General features: G+C 44.7%; 1 protein-coding gene across 3 annotated transcripts in view; it reads left to right on the top strand.

The window, feature by feature from the left end:
* Positions 1-19503, top strand: part of LOC119172387 (uncharacterized) — a 150259-nt gene that overhangs the window by 121829 nt on the left and 8927 nt on the right. For all 3 annotated transcript variants that reach the window (XM_075893698.1, XM_075893696.1, XM_075893697.1), the window contains 5 exons: positions 595-773; positions 3745-4090; positions 13990-14433; positions 15902-16081; positions 18611-19054. In XM_075893698.1, the coding sequence (XP_075749813.1) occupies positions 595-773; positions 3745-4090; positions 13990-14433; positions 15902-16081; positions 18611-19054 (1593 nt within the window). The remainder of the gene's footprint in view (positions 1-594; positions 774-3744; positions 4091-13989; positions 14434-15901; positions 16082-18610; positions 19055-19503) is intronic.

The following is a 19503-nucleotide window of genomic DNA, read 5'->3' as shown; positions in this document are numbered from 1 at the left end:
TGCATGCATGTCGACCACTCCAAAGAGGGCAGATTAAATCATTGAAATGACACGAAAATTTCACTTTAAAGAATGTTCAATTTTATAGAACAAGTTGTATCTAGGAAGCATCTTTGTGATGAAACATGGAGTACACAACCAATACTGGTGTTCATGACCTTCTCGTTAGAGATGTCACACGTAATGTCGTTGCCATCACAGAATAGCTATAAGGCGTGTTTTGTTTGTGAAGACACGTACATCAATTCAGGCAAAAGTCTGTAAAAAACTCTCTTGTTTTGCGAAAAGGAGCAAATTCAAACTGATTAGGAGGATTAAACACTGCAAAGTGCTGGGTGCAGGACAAACAAAGTGAACATAATTAAATCGACGATTCGAAGCATCGATCACTCGGGAGCAATTTGGATAGGCGTGGTAACGAAAGAGTTAAAGCCAAGATGAATTAGTCACTACACAAAATGAACTGCCAGGTTATTAAATTTCCCATTCTATGTATGCCTTTTGTGTGGGAGTTTTATTTTTGTGTTTTTTGTAAGTGCTTGAACTTATTGAAATCCATGTGTTACTGTAATTACTGTTTCGGTATGCACGCAGTCCCCTGCAGTCTGAGCCACCCCCAAGTCTGCCGACGGAACCCCATGCGGACTTGCCGTTCCCGGGAGGATATAACAACATTCACTAGTGGGAGAGCGATGAAGCCCTCGTCATCGAGACTACCTATGCACCCGTTCTCTATGCCAATGAACGCAAGAACCTGCGTTCGGAGTTCCCAAGTAAGTACACTTACATTTTTGCCTAATACGCCTATGAAAATAAAGCAGTTGAAACAGAAACCATCACACATTCAAAAGGTTCAGCTTTTTCAACATTCAAAAGGTTCAACTTGCGATGGGTCGTGTACTCTTGTTGCAAATGCAAGCACAGTTGACTGTCCCACCAGTGTCTTTGAATGGCACTTCATGGCTGCACTGTATGACCAGAAATTCCTTTGCTTCTGTTCTTTGTTTTCTGTTCTTCGACAGCAGTTATGCTTTATTTCTTTTTACTTTGCTGTCAGCACATTTTCTGCTGCTTTCATTGCTGCTTCAGTTTTGTTTCTTCACTATATGCCTAGAGCCTCTCCATCCATACCAACACTTGAAGTTAGTGTCAACATTTGATGTGTGCCACTATTCTCTTGCAAATCAGTCAGCTCCGAATATACACTCGACTGCCGTATTGGCGGGGGGGGGGGGTCTTCAATCTACCTAAAATTCCAGTTCCTCGTTTGGGATTAGGACCTTGTTATATTGCGGAGCAGTCTCACATTGGCTAGACCATGAACCGCGACTATTTAAATCATTTTTACGCATTCCAGTAGTCTAGTAAGGCCAAAAATTCGTAACATTGACACAATGCCACATAACGAAAAAAAGAGGAGTTTAATAAAACGAAAGCCAGTTTTGATGTGCTTATATGTTAAAATTTCATCCAGACATAGCATATCGTGTTGTACATTAGAACACTGTTATGTTCATTATGAAACAACAGAGAAAATTAATGCATAATTTGTAGAATTAATAAATATCATAATGACTACCCAAGACAGAGCTGAAACGTGACTGTGCAATGACCTAGCACTTGTGTTGAACCCAATAGTATCATATGCATTTTATTTATTAGTAAGGTTTGGCTGCGGAATTCGCATGATTTTTTTTTTCGCAATAGATTAACAGATCTGTCGCCTGCATTATAGCGTTGTACATTAAAAGCTAGTTAATTTGGATTTTATGCGACTGGGAAAAAAATGTTCTAATAAGCTGAATGTTGAAATATTGAAAGCACAAAAAAACTACGTGATTGCCTCCTGCGTCAAGACAGCTGCATTTGCCTGATGAATATGAAAGCCGTAGCTTTGGTCATCCTGCCACTCCGTTCTCAATGTGACCATTGCATTTAATTCCAGGCCATCTTGAGGAGCGGTCGTGCTTAACGTTCTGATGGTTGTGTAGTGAGGGTGGTATTCTGTTCTGAGACAAATGACTTTCAGTGCACTCTCACATTAGCGATACAGTTAAACCTGCTTATAAACAACCTCAACATAACAGATTCCTCGATATAACAAATTTTTTAAATTCACAGTCATTACTCCATAGGAGCACATGTATTTGCAACTTCTATGTAACACAGTAACGGCGAGAGACAACCTTGATATAAAAAATTTTTGCCACGAACAATATAGGAATTTTGCCCCAGATTTTGTCATTCTGGCACGAGCATGCATCTTCCAGCGGTTGCCCTGCCGAAGACGAAGCGGAGGCGACGCATACGGCGCACTCGTGCTTCCGCGGACTCCCAGGCGAGAGTGAGCGCTCATTATTGCACGCGGGTGTGCGTGAGTCAGGCAGGCGGACCTGCGCCCCACGAGCCAGCGTTGCTGCCATTTTTTTCATCGTGAGCGCGTGCGCTGACGTGGTCTCTTTCTCCCTCCGAACCAAAAACAACAAAAAAGGAAAAGTACTTTTGCATTGGCAGTGCCACACTGCGTATGAAGGACGCTTTACCGAATAGTCTTCCGCGGTATCATGTCGTTCGCTCTTCGTTTTCGACACCGTATGCGCGTACATGCTTCCACGACATGTGGATGGTGTGGCCCCCAATGATGTTCATCTTTACTTTTTTTGTTGTGCGGACAGTCATGTATTCACTACTGAGGGGATGTCAGATTAGGTGCTGATTGAAACTCTCCGAAATCGCGATGAATACCACGAAACTTTGTAGGTCCACACGTCATGCGCTTCTGTCTTGCGCCGCACTGCGAGTTCGTGAGACCAAAGCCTTAGCAATTAGCTGGTTAGCTCTGGCAACAACATGACGTCGTGTTAAGTACAATGCAATGAGTGCGATAGCAACAAATCGTAATGTTATACAAAGTAAGGGTGGCAGCCAACTCTTTTAGATCCGATACCACAGAATTCATACAAGATGTTCGGGTAAGCGAATACGGCCATTTCAAGCAGAAGTGCTCTTTTCACACAGTCTCTTCGCAGTGAAGGTGGACTAATGCTTATCAAGATATCACGCACGCCAGAGATCACGACCGCACTGTTAAATAAAAGTTCCTACAATTTGCACTCTTAAATAAACTCTTCTACATTTTTACCTAGAGCTGTTCTGGTGGTATTTGTGATGATAAATGAGCTGTGGAAGTTGGTCCAATGCCTCTACGGTGCTCAATGCAACTTGCTCTTTCACAGTGCATTATGGTCACAAAAAAAATGAGTTGTTCGCTGTTGCGAACGTCAAAGCAAAACGGAGGCTACTAAGGGACGCTTTCATTCTACAGTATACTGTACATACTTGGCTAAGGACATGTGTAAAAACCACTCCCCTCAACCTGGCAGACCAGACTTTGCAAACAATAAAAACATAAAATGATTCCCGCCAGAAAATGCCATAATTGTCACGTCTTGCATACGGCGCTTTTTGTGGGAGCCACCAGATGGTGATGGGTGTTCTGTGGCTTCGTCACAGGGCACTATCTGTGAGCTTTTTATAGTATGATTAAATAAGGTTTTATATGCGTGAATAGAAAATTTAACAATTATTGCGCACTTTCATGGAAAGGCTGCACCCAATCAAAATTGTGGAAAAAAGGTGGAACCCATCTGCTACTGTATGCAGTAGTTACTCCAACAGTGATAACAATCAGACAATGTATTGTTAACTCTTCAGCACATAGTCATACTAGAAACACTTTTACAGGCTTTTACGGGAGTACTGGGAAGTCCACCAATGCTGCAGCAGCGGCAGCAGTTGCAGGCGCAGCAACTGTTACTGCCACAGCAACGATTGCAGCTGCAGCAACAGCTGTTGCAGGCGCAGCAACTGTTACTGCCACAGCAACGATTGCAGCTGCAGCAACAGCTGTTGCAGGCGCAGCAACTGTTACTGCCACAGCAACGATTGCAGCTGCAGCAACAGCCGGCTCAGCAACTCCATCCAGACAAGCAGGGCTTACCGCACGACCACAGCTTGCTGGAGGCCATGCGACCTCAACTGAACCACTTGCAGACACAACACTTTGGCATTCCGCTACAGCACATGCAAGGTGATCCTCGAGTCTACTAGAGGTTTTCTTGCCTTAAGGAGGGGGGCAATGTTACACAAGCATTTTACTTTGCAAACATTTGCTTGTGCTCTTTACTTGCCTTTGCCAGTCTCATCACCATAGCAAGGTATGAAATCAAACACCACCGACCCAGTGTTGTTGGGAACTTATGTGAATACTCGTGAAGCTACATGCTTGCGTGATCGTAGTCCTACTGGAGAAGTTAGAAGTGTTTGACTTGTTTTGGGAACGAGTCGGCGCTGTTGAAATCTTATGCTATCATGGCGCCCAGGTGGGACTCTGGCCCTGTTGCCCAGAGTGTGTGTTTTTTCACCCACTTACAAGTGGTAGCCCAAAGTGCATTTTCTGTATGCATTATTAAGAAAGTTATCTGCACGTTCACAATCATTTTTGCGCCCCACTATTTGAGTTGTAGAGCCACTTTTATGATACATTAGATGGCGTATTATTGACTCTTATTTCTAACATTCTCACGGCTCTCCTTGATTATTGCGTGATTGCGGCAATATAATTGCGGCAAGTGATTGCGGCAATATAAGCTATTTCAGGCTTCCAGGAAAAAAAATGTCTTGTAAGCGGGAAATAGTATCGCTGAATAAGAACAATTGAAATTTGGCCCTGGGGTTAGAAACGAACGTATGACTGTTCCAATCCAGAGGCACAATGACAAAACAGCATAGTGAATGGAAAGGAGCCTAAAAGTGACATTTTTATTGAATTCAATAGTTGGCCACTGCAGTTCAGAGGTCAGTGCCAGCGTCTCATTTTGAGAAGCTTTTGCTTCTCGCTTTGAGTAGACTTCTCTTTGTTGAAGGCTTTGGTGAAGAAGTGAAGCCTGGTTAAACTCTTGGGAATCTTGACCATGTTTGCCACAGCCAATTCTTTGGAAGTCATGCCCTTGCAAAAACTCTATAAAAATGATTGTATTCATTCAACATGTAGTTAACTTCCACTGAAGAACATAGTAATTAAACACAATCTTCAACATTGCAATCAATTGTTTAGAGTGCTACAGTAAGCCCCCTCTAGGCCAAATTTGCTCCTCATTTGGGCGCTCTCATTTGTTTCTGTTGAAGAAGTGAAATGCCTAAGGCAGACGCACATGTGGGGCACGGGAATCTTTTAAGTGCCTTCCTGACGACATGGCCAGCACCATAAAAAACAAAATGGCTTTCACTTCTTGTTTCAACACAACCTTTGCTGTCAAAGATGCATCTGTCTTCAAGCACAGCTGAAGCAGGAAACAGTCCGGTTTCCTTCACCCAAGAGTTCATGAATTAGGCTTGTAACGCATGCTGCCTTTTGTTTTCAAATGTCTGATGGCCCATAGAGTGCACCTAAATATGATCTCTGCTGTTGAGTTACTGCTGCTAGATGGCTTCGCTAAGTTGTTGTATGCTAGATTGTTAACTATCATAAAATTCCGAGCATGCACCCCTACAAATGCAAGCCCCCTCACCCCCTTTCCACTACATTGCAACAATGCGTACAGGCAACAGTGGCCTGCCAATCCTGTTGACAAAAAAGGTTTCCGGGGATTTTTCTACAGATATTGTGTTTTAATCCGAAAGCGTTACAAGGCTCGTTTCGCAGTAATGTCGGTGTCGGCGTTATTGATTGTGAGCGAAAAATTATCATCTTATGCCTGAACGAAAAATCGAGAACGATGCAGATAAAATAAATGATGAAAATGTCTTTGTTCTGAGTGGGGATCGAATCAGGGTCGTTTGCATGGCAAGTGAATGTTCTACCACACTGCCACGCCTCTGCTTGTGAAAACAGTGAAAAGAACTTCCCCTGCTTAGAAATGCAGTGAAAGTAGCTTTCATGCTTCACAAACACATGCGTCCTTTATTCATGCTTCACAATGCGACATGAAATATTATGTGTTGTATAAGTGCCCATTGCCAGCGGGAGTCGGAACATGCTTTTTTCACAATGGCTTCCTGGTTTAAAGCCGATCACCAAGTACAAAAGGCGCACATGCTACTGGGCCTATTCTTATAAGGCCGCGTAGTGGGTGCATATATATTGCAAGTTTGAAAGCGTTTTATGCACTTGATGTTTGAAGTACAAACTAAAGACGGGATATCCCTCTCACGTTCCACTCCTAAAGGCGAAGTTGTAGGGTCCTCCGAGTTTCTTTCTTCTTTTTCTTTTTTGGTCTTGCTGGCTGCCATAAATCCAATCCAATCTGATTCCGCTTCGCACTTCAGCCCGATTGCTCCACACATGCTCTGTGCCATTTGTTGCTTCGTGTTTGCGGTGAAAGGTCAGCTATACCTAAGCAGTTATACGCAGTGGCGAGGAAAATAGAGGTTATTTGATGGCATCAAAAAAAATAGAAAGAATGCGCACTAGACGTCTCGACATTTCAAGTTCAACCAGAAGCAGATATGTGAATGGGAGAAGAATTTCGATAAATTACTGCAGCTAAGTTACGGGAAGACAGAACTTCGATGGAAGCTCAGTAACGGCGCACCTGTGTTCATTCAGCACGTGGACGGTGTGCTCTTGGACGACAGTTGACCACAAAAGTTTACGGACCACTTGAGCGCATGCCCAAAAGCGTCTTCGCGACACTTCCGCAACGTCAGCGGCAGTCGACAGTGCTGCAGCGCCCGAAAAGCATCCCTCCCTTGATAAATGACCCGTTTCTTTTCTGACTGCGTACAAACAATATTAATCGTACACTTTTGACTGCAAAGTGCATGTTGGCATCTGCATCTACACGCTTCGGCCTCGAGAGCAGTTTATGAGAAGAACTTTTATCAGTCACTATCTTGATCATAAAGTGACACCTAGCCAACGTGTTACAATGCACGACACTCACTCAGCAGAACATAGGTGGCAGGTGGTTTGTTTTAGGTCAGCCAGAGCTTCGGCGAATTCGAGCTCCCGAGCAGCGCGAGCGTTCCGAGGCCGGCGAGGCGCGCTTCTTTCTGGTGATGACGATGTTAGTCTCCAATGCCACACCTTTTTCTCTTCTTAAAGGTTCAAACGATCAGGAGTGCGACGCTTACACGTTGAGCGCCACAAAGGTCGAGTTGCCGGAATCAGCGAATCTCTTGTGTTTTCACCCGAAAGTTCTTGACTGGCCGATGGCGTGTCGGTGTCGCACGATTCCTCAACTGGAACGTCCTGCGGTCGCACTTCGTCAAAATGCCGCCATTCGGTTCCCTCAGTCGTGTCCATAGTGACCATGCGCTTGCCCTGATGGTCCCGCACGATACTTGGTATCCCCCTTTTCCGTGGCCGGAACGTTTGTGTCCAAACACGCTGTCCTACCGGCCATCGCTATTCTCGTTCGTTGCACGGCTTTGCTCTAACAGCACCTGTGGTCAGCATAATGCCGTCGAGTTTCGTTCATATTTGATACCCCTGCAAGAGCACCGCTGGAGACTTGGCCTCCTTCACTGGAGTGCAGTGGTAACAGAACAAAAATCTTGAAAGTCGAGTTTGTAGCGGAATTTTTTTGTTTTTCTGCAAGCCTTCCTTCAACGTTCTTACGGCTCGCTTTACTAAACCATTTGATTGAGGACAATAGGGCGCTGTCGTCAAGTGTTTTACTTGGTTCTTCGCTAGGAAACTGATGAATTGGAAACCCGTGAACTGAGGTCCATTGTCCGTTGCAACAGTGTGTTGTAGACTGACTTTCACAAACACTGCCCTCAGGGCCTCCACTGTCACTTCTGCTGTTGCAGATTTCGTTTGAACTGCAGCCTTCATCCACTTCGTTTCGGCATCTACAACGATCAATACCATGTGTCCTTCAATGGGACCTGCATAGTCGGCGTGCAACTGGCTCCATTTCTCTCCCATCGTGAGCCACGGTACAGGTGCTGGCGCTGGAGGCATCCCCGTAGTCTGTGTACAAGCAGGACATCTACGCACCAGTCACTCGATCTCACTGTCTATACCCAGAAACCAAAACAGGAATTTTGGAATGTTCTTCATGGTCGCCATGCCTGGGTTTGTTTCATGAAGCAAGTCCAAAATGCATCGATTTAGAGCCGTGAGAAGCACGATGTGGTGTCCCCAGTAGATCAAGTTTTGGTAGTAAGTGACCTCAGCCTTCTTGCTGAAGTATAGCCGGAAGCAGCTCTGCTCTTCAGACAATAATTTTGGCCAGCCTTTTTTAATCCAGAATTTAATTTACTGCAGCAAAGGATCCACTTCTACAAATTGTGCCACATTGCTGACATTAATCGCTTCTTTTTCCAAGCATTTCGGGTATAGGACATACCGTAATTACTCGAATCTAATGCGCACCTTTTTTCCGGTTAAGCGAGTTCATAAATCGCATGCACGTTAGAATCGAGTTCGAAAAAAAATGAATACGGATATTCTATTGCCATCGGCATTTCCGAAATGGCCGCCCCCTACGTGCGTCTGCATGGCGTGTCGGCCATTTCTGCCTATGTGTTTCCCATGTGTGGCACTTTGTACGTGTGCTGAGGAGTTTGTAATCTTGTAGTTCATCAGCATCGACGGCATGGAAGGGCCGACTCGAAAAACTCGACGAGTGCACCACGATGCCGCTTTTAAAAGAAAAGTCTTCGCGTGTGCCGAAACGGTCGTAAATCGGGCCGCATCGCGGTCGTTCGGAGTTTCCGAAATGTGCATGCGGGACTGGCGGAAACTAAAGCAGAAGATTGTCGACAGCAAAGATTCATGCAAAGGCTTCAGTGGACCACAGCAGGGTTGGTTTCCGCAGATTGAAGAGCTGCTCGCCGAGTATGTGCTTGAGCAGCGAGCGGCACAGAGGCCCGTGAGGACAGAACTGCTCCAAGTGCAGGCTATGCAGTTAGCTTTAGAAAAAGGGCTAACACTGAGCCAGTTCAAAGCGAGCAGGTGCTGGCTAACTAACTTTAGGCTTTAGGCTGACTAAATTTAGGTTTTTCCCTCCGAAAGCGAACGGGCATGGGCCAAAACTTGCCAGAGGAGTACGAAGAAAAGCTTAACAGTTTTCAGAGGTTCGTCCTAAACTTGCGGCACAACAACGGCTACCTGCTTGGGCAAATCGGGAATGCTGATCAGACGCCTCTTTACTTCGACATGCCTGGCACCACAACCGTCGAGAAGAAGGGGGCGAAGCAAGTTCCCGTGCTGACATCGAGCCACGGTAAAACTAGAGTGATGGCCATGCTCCGTTGCACATCAGACAGGCACAAGCTTCCCCCGTATTTCATATTTAAACGGAAGACGCTTCTGGAAAGAGTCGTTTTTCCGAGTGGTGTGATCGTGCGGGCCAACGAGAAAAATGGGTGCGCGTTGCAATCAATGTCTTACTTTTTTTTTTCCCGGGTGCGCGTTACAATCGAGGGCGCGGTAGAATCGAGTAAATACGGTACTCTGGCGGATTTTCTGTGCTGGTATCGTGTAGTGTATTCGGCAATGGCAGGCGACTTAAGGCATCAACATTTGAGGTTCCGGTTTCCCTGCGATACTGCAATGTGTAATTAAAATTGTCCAAGAGAAGAGCCCACCACTGAATTCTTGCCGGAGCCATGGGAGGAATGGCTTTTCCTGGGTTAAACAAACCTGTCAGTGGTTTATGGTCAGTCACTTAATCAACCTGATTGCCATATAATAGTCCTTAAATTGCATCTCGCCGAATAACAGGGCGAATGCTTCCTCTTCTAGCTGGGAGTAGTTTCGTTTCACTTTGGACAAAGTTCCGGAGCCAAAATTAATCGGATAGTCTGCGCCATTGATGCGATGGGAAAGTATTGCCCCCACTCCTACGGGAAAGCGTCACATTCTAATTTCAAAGGTTTGTCAGGGTCAAAGGGTGTCAAAAACTTTGACCTTTGTATAGCCTGCTTAACCGTTCGAATTGCTTCCTCATGTAACTGCTGTCATTTCCACGTAGCTCCTTTATGTAGCAGATTGTATAATGGCACTAGGACTGTGGAAAGGATCGGTAGTTGATTAAGCCCAAGAAAAACTTCAGTTCGCTCACTGACTTGGGGACCGGTGCTTGAAGAACTGCTTTTAATGTTGTCGCCCTTCGATCTGAGCCCATTAGCATCCACTCCATGTCCAAGAAAGGTGACTCCTTTTTTTCTGAATTTGAATTTCTTGATGTTTAGCGGGAGACCATAATCCAGTAAGCGCAACAAGACTTGCTTTAACAATGAAGTGTCATTGCGCTTCTCAGCCACTCTGATGTCATCCAGTTAGGCTTGTAAATCCAGATCTTTGAATGAGGAATCCATATGCCTCTGGAAGATGGCCGGAACTGAGCTAATCCCAAAAGGAAGCCTATTGAAGCAGAATAGACCCTTGTGAGTGTTTATGACTGTCAGCTTCTTGGCCTCGTCGTCCACGGGCAGCTGGTTATACGCTTGAGTCAAATCCAGTGTACTAAGTACTTCACCACCATTCAGTCGTGCGAAGATGTCATTCACTCGGGGCAGTGAGAACTGTTCAGTCACTGTGGCCGTGTTCGCTGTCAGGTGAAAATCTTGACACAGTCGAATGAACCCAGCAGTCTTAACAAACTGGAACCACTAGCGTTGCCCATTCTGCAGCCATCACTGGTAATATCACACCGTCGGCAACCAATCCGTCCAAAGCGTCAGACACCTTGGTTGTCAAAGCATATGGCACTGTACTTGCTTTGAAAAAGAGGGGCGTGGCATTTTCCTTCAAGATAAGCTTTGTCAAAGGTGGACCTTTATAAAGTCCTAAACCCAGCACAAACACAGCTTCGAACTCCTTGAGCAAAGTGTTAAGTTTCTGGCTCGTGCGGTCTTCATTGCGCGTGTTGAGGTTCGCGATGACATTTGGCCTCAACATGGCCACTCCACAATTGTTAGACGCCTTGATGGTATTCCTTCCGCATAACACTGGTCCAAGTGTGTCGACAATAACCAGGGTGCCCTGTACTTCGTGCCCCTCACAGGTCGTTTTCATCTGCACTTCTCCAACCACTAGAAGTTCTCCCAAAAAACATGACAATTTGAGAGTGGTGCTGCTGGCCATCTGCTTTGATTCTGCTTAAACAGGCTCATTGAAATAATGCTAACAGGTGACCCCGTATGGATCAACATGGAAAGCGGCACACCATCCCAAGTGATTTCCTTGAAAATTGGCTTAACCATGCGACCAGTACTCGTTTTATGAGCCACTATAGGATAGAACTTCTTCTCATCTTACGAGCTATCGTCAGCTGCTGCCGACAGGACGTAAGTGCCACAGGGCTTTGGCTGGGTTTGTTCTAGGCACATTCAAGCGACGTGTTCTCGTTTACCGCATCGGTTGCAGACCATATGGATGTGATAGCGCTGCTCGTTCAAGTGAGCTTCACTGCCACACCTATGGCAAGGTGTCATGCCTTGGGCCTTCGATTGCCCTTTTCGTGGCCTATTCTGACGCACGAATTGGATGCTACTCTGATCGGTATATTGCATGCTTCTAGCATTCGCGGTCTGAGCTGTAATAACGAAATCGTCTGCTTCCGTTAGCGTCAGGTTCCTGAGAGTCAGCAAATGTTGTCTCACATCTTCATCTAAGACTCCACACACGATTCGGTCTCGTAGCATGCGGTCAAGCGACGATCCGAAATTGCATTTTTCTGCCAGCCACCTTATTTCAGCAATAAATTCAGTTGTGATCGATTAAAAGAAACATAACTTGCCGCTATTTCGTTGACTTTCGGGGCGTAGTACTCCTTGAGGTAATTAACGACATTGTCGTAGTTGAGTGCATTGATTTGCTTCAGATGGCAACGTCCCTGGAGCACTTGAATCGCGCTGTCTGGTAGTGAGGCCACTAACACTGCTCGTTGCTTCATCATGTTCGTGATGTCTTGCGCTTCGAAGTAGGCTTCAAGGCAAACTCAGAACGTTGACCACCTTCGCTCAAACATTGGTCGCCGTCCCACGCTCATGGCTCTGCGGGTCCAGGACTGGACGAAGTCCTCGTTGTCCTCGTTGCCACTGTTACAATACACACACTCACTCAACAGAACATAGGTGGCACTCCTTTTATTCCAGGTCAGGCAGAGCTTTGATGAACCCGAGCTTCCACACAACACGAGCATTCCGAGACCGGCAAGCCACGCTTCTTGCTGTTGATGATGATGTCAGTCTCCGATGCCACAAAATGGGAGGCCGTTCGAGGTGCTTCGTGATAGCTTTGGTCCTGCTATGAAAACAGCAGTGTAATGGTCATACTGCAGAAGAGCGCTTTGCATGAAAACTGCGATCTAATAATGTGCTACATAGCAATAAAACTTTAAATGCCATTGAATAACAAGAAGACCAAATTTTGACCCAGCACTGCGGTCGATGGTAGATAGCGCAGTGCCAGGTGGCACTGACAGGCAGCTTGGCACGTGCTCTCGTGGTCTGCTAACTTTTTTGGTCTACTGTATTTTAGCATGAAAGAAGTGCAAGAAGTCCCGCCAGCAACTGGATTCCTTCTGAAGAGGTCATCAAACTTGGCAACAACATGCAGTTGGGAAACTTCGTAGCCTCCAGTCATTATATAAATCGCTGGAAAAAGCGGTTCAGTGATCCACTTCGCCGCACTACAAACGAGAACCAGAAGACGGTCTAGGAACTTTTGGAGGCAGCGAGTGCCTTTCGGTCTTCGGCGAACTCGTTGTAACGACGCAACAGCTACACCTTTATAACATGCCTAACATGGATCAGACGATGCGAATAGACAACCCTGCCAACAGGATCAACAGCGTGGTCGGCAGAAGCACTGTATTGATTGCAAATACTGGATGTGCCCGGCGACACTTCACGATTTGCCTGCTGCTGATTGAATTTTGCCAACATCTTTGAATTTTGGTACCGTTCCATGATAGCCCCCCCCCCCCCCAACACTTTCCCGACGATTTCGACTTCATTGGAAGGGAAGGAGGGCACTTGCTAGGAATTTTACGGTATGTTCAGAAAATATCAAGGATTAATGGCCTATCTCTACAAGCCCTTCATATGTCCTCACAGTGAAGCAATCATCACAATGGTGAAAACAGTCAACCCATGTCTTGTCCACCACTTTCTCTTCTTGTTTTATGTTCTTTGCCCATTTTTCCTGATGAGGAGCGTCTGCTGACGCTAAAAACATAGAAACTTCGTCAGCAAATGTTTTTTAGCCACCTTTGCACAGTCGTTTCGTGAAAACCAAACAAAATTGCTTCTGCTGCATGGATTGTACTGTTCCTATGCTGACAGCGTGCTACCAGGCATTCTAGACTCTATAAATTTGGAATAAAACTTTTTCTATACATATTTTTCCAACATGCTTCTTTAAATCTGACTTGGTGGTGGGCTTTGTTTTGTGATTTCGAGGTCGTATAAGCATCAAGCCTATTGGCAACTGCAAGGGAATCTGTATTTGTTCATTAAATCAGGAAGTTCGTAAGTTTGGTTTTCATAGAATCGAGTTTCAACTGTATGCATCCAGTAAAAGTTTGTGTATATGAGCTTTCGGGAAGGTGCTTGCCGATTTCTAAATGAATCACGTGTGTCCAAGTTCAAATTATTGAAGAAGGTAAATAGGCTATTAAGTAGCTTTTACTGTATTTTGTCGCAACCATATGGGCCACTCGGTTTCCGTGTCATATTTTCACATTTGTTCGGAACATTATGATGCCCATTAGGCTTACTATGCAAAGTTTGCTTTTTCTTACTGTTTCATTTGCAACCTAATAAAAAGCTCTCAAGAGTTGTGTTGCTCTTTTGATGCCTAAAAAAATAGGATGTCTATTTTACCTGCAGGAGGTCATTAGCAGCTATAAATTCAGGACTGCTTTATGTTCCTGCTCCATAACCTCTTTGAGGAAACTAGCAATTAGGGACAGTGTTATTTTCTTTTATGTACTCCTGAGCTGAATTAACCTGTTCCCTTATCTGCAGGGCCCACACCAGCAATGTTCCAACCTAAATCTTCCGGAGGTCCTGACGGTGCTCTCTTGTTCAAGGAAGGGCACCTTATCCAGAATGGCGCCTTCCCTGCACAGTGCACATCGCAGCAACAGAGCGTGGCGGGTGGCTCTGTGTCAGAAAAAGGCCAGCCAGCTCACAATGGCATGCCCGAGCCAACCCAGCAGCCCCCTTCAAACCAGCAACCACAACAGCAGCAATGGCATCGGCAACCTGCCCGAGCTGGTAATAAGAGTAGCATTTATGCTGCATCGTCTGGTTCTGCTGATGCCAGTGCTGGATCGGAGACCCTGCAAACGGAGCCAGGAAAGAAAAAGACTGTTGGGGACTTGGTGAAAGAAGTGGAGGCACAGAGTGCTGAAGGCCCCGATGACAGTGGCAGCGAAATGAGCGATAATCTAGATGACTCGCTTCTGGGTGAGTTGAATTCTAATGAGGGCCTCAAGTGGGGGGCTGTAGTGGCCTTGGAGACCGATAAACTTTGTTGATGGTAAAGATTTATACAGTTTTTCATTTATACCCCTTTATAAGAGACTGTGGAAAATACAAATGGGTATAAGAGACATCGATGCGTCTGCATTCAAGTAGGGTGGATAGGAAAATGCTTATGTGCTGTCTCCCTTATCAGAGACGTCTCATATTAGAGACGAGATTTGCTCCCAGGTGTGTGCCTCCTACAAAGGGGTTCAACAGTATACAGTCAAGGCCACATATAATGACACTAATTACCAGCTCGGTGATTCATGCTACTTTCACTGAAAATGGCAAAATTTTGGGTGCGAAATGTGTCTGAATATTGAAATGTGAGTACAAATCGAGTAGAACACTTGTCGAATATTTTTCAAATATTTCTGTAATAATTTCCTAATACGACTGAGTGAAATTACTGGGAAATAAGTTGGAGAAAATTTGTGAGCATATTCTTAAGATATAGCTCTTTGAAAGTGTTTCTTTTTTTCTAGGTTGATGAAGCGCTGGCAGGGTAATATTTCATTGTCTTATCAAGAGTGTGGCAATACAGACGCTGAATTATGTTAGTACATGGTTTAATGCAACCAATGTGTTATATGTAAATGGCAAAGATGCTATTTTCTCCTGTTTTCATCCTATTTTAGCTTAAATGGACGCCCAGCTGATGTGGATTACAAGGGTGTTCTCGCTTAGAGTGCAAAGCTCCAAATCTGCCTCATAGATGTCAAAATACAGAAAAATGTGAAATTTCGAATAGTAAAGATCTTCGGCATTTGTTTTTTCTGGCTTCCTGCTCAGATTTTAGGTCCAAAACCGGTATTGAGACTCCACTTCTGCCACATTTTTTTATTTTTATGTTAGCACCAACATTTTCTTGAGTCGAATACATAAGCGACAAAAGCAGAGCCTGAATGGCAGCAGCCTTTGCCGCAGCATGAAAGTGTGATGGAGTGAAGCATATTGAAAATCTGAAGGAGCCAGTGTGAATTGGATGTTGACTGTGTTTATTTTTAGGAATGCGGAATAGTGAAATTCTGGTGCGAATGAAATACACTCTGTTAGATTAAACGCTATTGGAAAAATTCTTGAAATTTCGAATATTCCCCCTTTTTTGTAGTAAAGGTGAGCTTTTGAAGCAACCACCACCGCTGGCTATTCTATGCAGCAAGCCACAAATGTTGCTTCCGAAAACAATTCATTGAATGTCTAATATTTTAGAAAGTACACACTATGCTAAAAAAGTTATTGCACTCTTTCAAGCGTCACGCGAGGACATATCAACTCTGCACATTTGTTCAAAATAGATATTTATTCAAAACGAATGAAAGGGTCTTAAGGTACAGCGTCTTTTTTCGGCTTAGAGAGCTTTCTTTAATTTGCCTTATTTTTGCTTATGTTCCTTTTTGGCAATCAGGTCTTAGAGACAGCTTCAACATACTCGAGTATGTTGACGCGGACCTTTGTCGAGCCTTTGTGGGTGAAGGCGAAAAAGACAACCTCCTCGACAAGTCCCTGGAGTTGGATGTCGAAGAGGATGTCCCGGAAGCAGTCGGGTGCCTAGAAACAGACTCGAGGGATGGAGATCAGACTCAAGGTGGGGGTGGCAAGGTTCATAGTATGACGCCTTTGTTATTTTTTTTATGGAGATTTGACGTCTCTTTAGTTTTCTGGCCATAGTGCGCAGATTTTATAGAGGACATAATGTAAAGGTGGTCATTGCTTTTATACTTATGTGGACACGCAGAGTGGTGTCCTGGGTGGTGTAATTTAAATGAGAAATTCACCCTGCAGGCTCTACCACTGCCAGTGTGTGTCTTTGGAAGGGTATATGCTCTAGACAGTAATACCTTGTTAACTCAAACTTGGGTATCTTGAAAAATGGCACTGAACATTTTGCTATTTGTACCATGTATATTTGCTTTCTTTCGAAGTAGTTTTGGGTCGGATTGCGGATAACTAGATATCTTGACCGGTAGTGTAATGAAAATTCCACCACAAGACTCGCGTGACACTGCCACGCCTGAAGTCTGTCAGTTTTTTTTACGGGCGAAGCTTCTTAAAGCGACTTCGTTCATCCCTCGTAGTAGTGCGTAACATGTCTTACACATTTACCTTCAAGGTGGTGCCAGTGGGAGATTTCTCCTGTGCGCTGTTGAACAATAAAAAATTCATAGCGTGCGTGTTAACTAAAAGTCGTATTCTCCCATCTCTCATTCCCCATTAGCATCCATTGGCATGTACATTGAGCGCTATCTGACAAGAAAGGGTTTCTACGTTATACTCGCTGGGCGTAACCTCCTTGGTTTTAGAAAGGTTTAGCGGGCGTTGGGCAGCAGTGCCATGAATACAGTCAACTAGTATATACCATGAACTTGAGGTGGTTAAAGGTGTGAAGTAGACCAGAAGAGCAAGCCGTAAGAAAGTGTGCGTGTGCCACCTCTCGTTTATTCTTTGGAATGTCTCCTGGATGGAGGTGCTTTTATATGTGGAATATGTGATGAAAAGATGCGAAATGGTAGTACTTGGAGTGTTGACTAGATGGGCGAACGGACACACAGACAGATGCATGGACGGATGCACGAATGGCTGCACGGACGAATGGACGCTTGGACGGACGCAGGAATAGACGCACGCAGGAATGGACGCACGAATGGACGTGTGGACGCACGAATAGATGCACACACAGATGGGCGGATGGACGCATGGACAGTCACACAGACGGACGCACGAATGGACAGAAGCAAGAACGAATGGACGGACGGATGCTTTGCCCCACTCTCCATCGTTCACCCCGTGGATATGCTGTCATTTTTTTTCTTATCTATCCGTGCTTACGACTACTTCGACGCTTTCCACGAACGTGAAGTGCGTGAAGTCTCAGCGCAGAGACAAATAAACTTTGTCAAGCAACCCTGTGGCACGTCTCTTGACACATGCGCTCAGCAGGGAGCGACATTTTCAACCTTGACGAGGCAGCACTTTTTTATAGAATGTTGCCGAGCCGCACCTTCACACTGCAGTGTGGAGCGTGCTTGGCAGAAAACAGTAGAAGGACAGGGTCACTTGTTCACGCGTATGTGCGCGATCACACGGAGAGGTTGCGTATTCGTAGAAAGGAAAGAGAGAGAAAAAAATTGTCAACGTAACTAGATGTGTTGGATGGGTTTTTTTTACCCGTGCTATCCCTGCCTGCTTAGCTTCCAGTGCTTTCGTCGAGGCGAGAAGAGAGAATGCAATTGCAGCGTGCAACAAATATTTGCAACTCCGCTCGTACTGGACGTATCCTTAAGTAAATTCGTGAGACTATAAGCTTGTTTCGTAAATCCATTCCATGGCTACTTGAAACAGTGTTGCAGGGCTCCAATAAATTACCATATTAACCTCAATTCAATTCATTATTTTATTAAACTTAAAAAATTGTTTTGGAGGCTTATATGCTCCAAGTATAATAAATTTTAAAATGTAAAGTATTTTACAGGTTATCACGCGTATTCTACCGAAACTTCAATTCGTAGTACTACTCAAAGTTGTTTCGACTTCTTTTGAACGAAAAAAATAAATTTCATATGCATAAAGCCCTATGTTAATTTTGAAAAATAATTGTGCAGGTTAGCCAGGTCATAAATATTTTCATTTTTTTACATGTCATACATACCATGCGAATTTCATTCGAAATTATTGTATCCAAGCCCCTATTTGCTTCGAACCTAATATTCACTATTTGTACAAGCCTACTAAAACCAATTAGTGTAGGGGAGTTCCACCAATGCTGCGTGTCTCATCGCGCCCATATGGGCCACTTGGTTTCCAAGTCATATTTTCACATTTGTTAGGAACATGGAATATTATGACACTCATTTGGCTTACTGTGCAATATTTGCCTTTTTTTGCTGTATCATTTGCAACTTAGTAAAAAGCTCTCAAGAGTTTTGTTGGTCATTTCATGCCTAAAAAATAGGATGTTTGTTTTGAGCACAGGAGACCATTAGCACCATTAAATTCTGGAGTGTTTATGTTTTTGCTTCGTAACCCCTTTCAGGGAACTATTGTTATTGCAATTAGGGACAGTGTTATTTTCTTTTATGTGCTCCTGAGCTGAATTAACCTCTTCCCTTATATGCAGGGCCCATACCAGCAATGTTCCAACCTAAATCTTGCGGAGGTCCTGACGGTGCTCTCTTGTTCAAGGAAGGGCACCTTATCCGGAATGGCGCCTTCCCTGCACAGTGCACATCGCAGCAACAGAGCGGGGTGGGTGGCTCTGTGTCAGGAGAAGGCCAGTCAGCTCACAATGGCATGCCCGAGCCAACCCAGCAGCCCCCTTCAAACCAGCAACCAAAACAGCAGCAATTGCATTGGCAACCTTCCCGAGCTGGTAATATGAGTAGCATTTATGCTGCTTCGTCTGGTACTGCTGATGCCAGTGCTGGATCGGAGACCCTGCAAACGGAGCCAGGAAAGAAAAAGACTGTTGGGGACTTGGTGAAAGAAGTTGAGGCGCAGAGTGCTGAAGACCCCGATGACGGTGACAGGGAAATGAGCGATGATCCAGATGACTCGCTTCTAGGTGAGTTGAATGCTAATGAGGGCCTCAAGTGGGGGACGATAGTGGCCTTGGAGACCGATAAGCTTTGTTGATGGTAAAGATTTATACAGTCTTTCATTTATACCCCTCTATAATTGACGGTGTAAAAGACAAATGGGTATAAGAGACGCCGATGCGCCTGCAAGTAGGGTGGATACGAAAATGCATATTTCGTGTCTTGCTTATAAGAGACGTCTTATATTGGAGACGAGAATTGCTCCCAGATGTGTGCCTCCTACAAAGGGGTTCAACCGTATACAGTCAAGGCCACATAAATGACACTAATTACCAGCTTGGTGATTCATGCTACTTGCACTGAAAATGGCAAAATTTTGGGTGCGAAATGTGTCTGAATATTGAAATGTGAGTACAAATCGAGTAGAACACTTGTCGAATATTTTTCAAATATTTCTGTAATAATTTCCTAATAC

This window comes from Rhipicephalus microplus, chromosome 4 (assembly GCF_043290135.1).
Source record: "Rhipicephalus microplus isolate Deutch F79 chromosome 4, USDA_Rmic, whole genome shotgun sequence".
NCBI lineage: Eukaryota > Metazoa > Arthropoda > Arachnida > Ixodida > Ixodidae > Rhipicephalus > Rhipicephalus microplus.
Note: the sequence above shows the minus strand (reverse complement) of the source record. Positions and strands in the feature narration are given on the sequence as shown.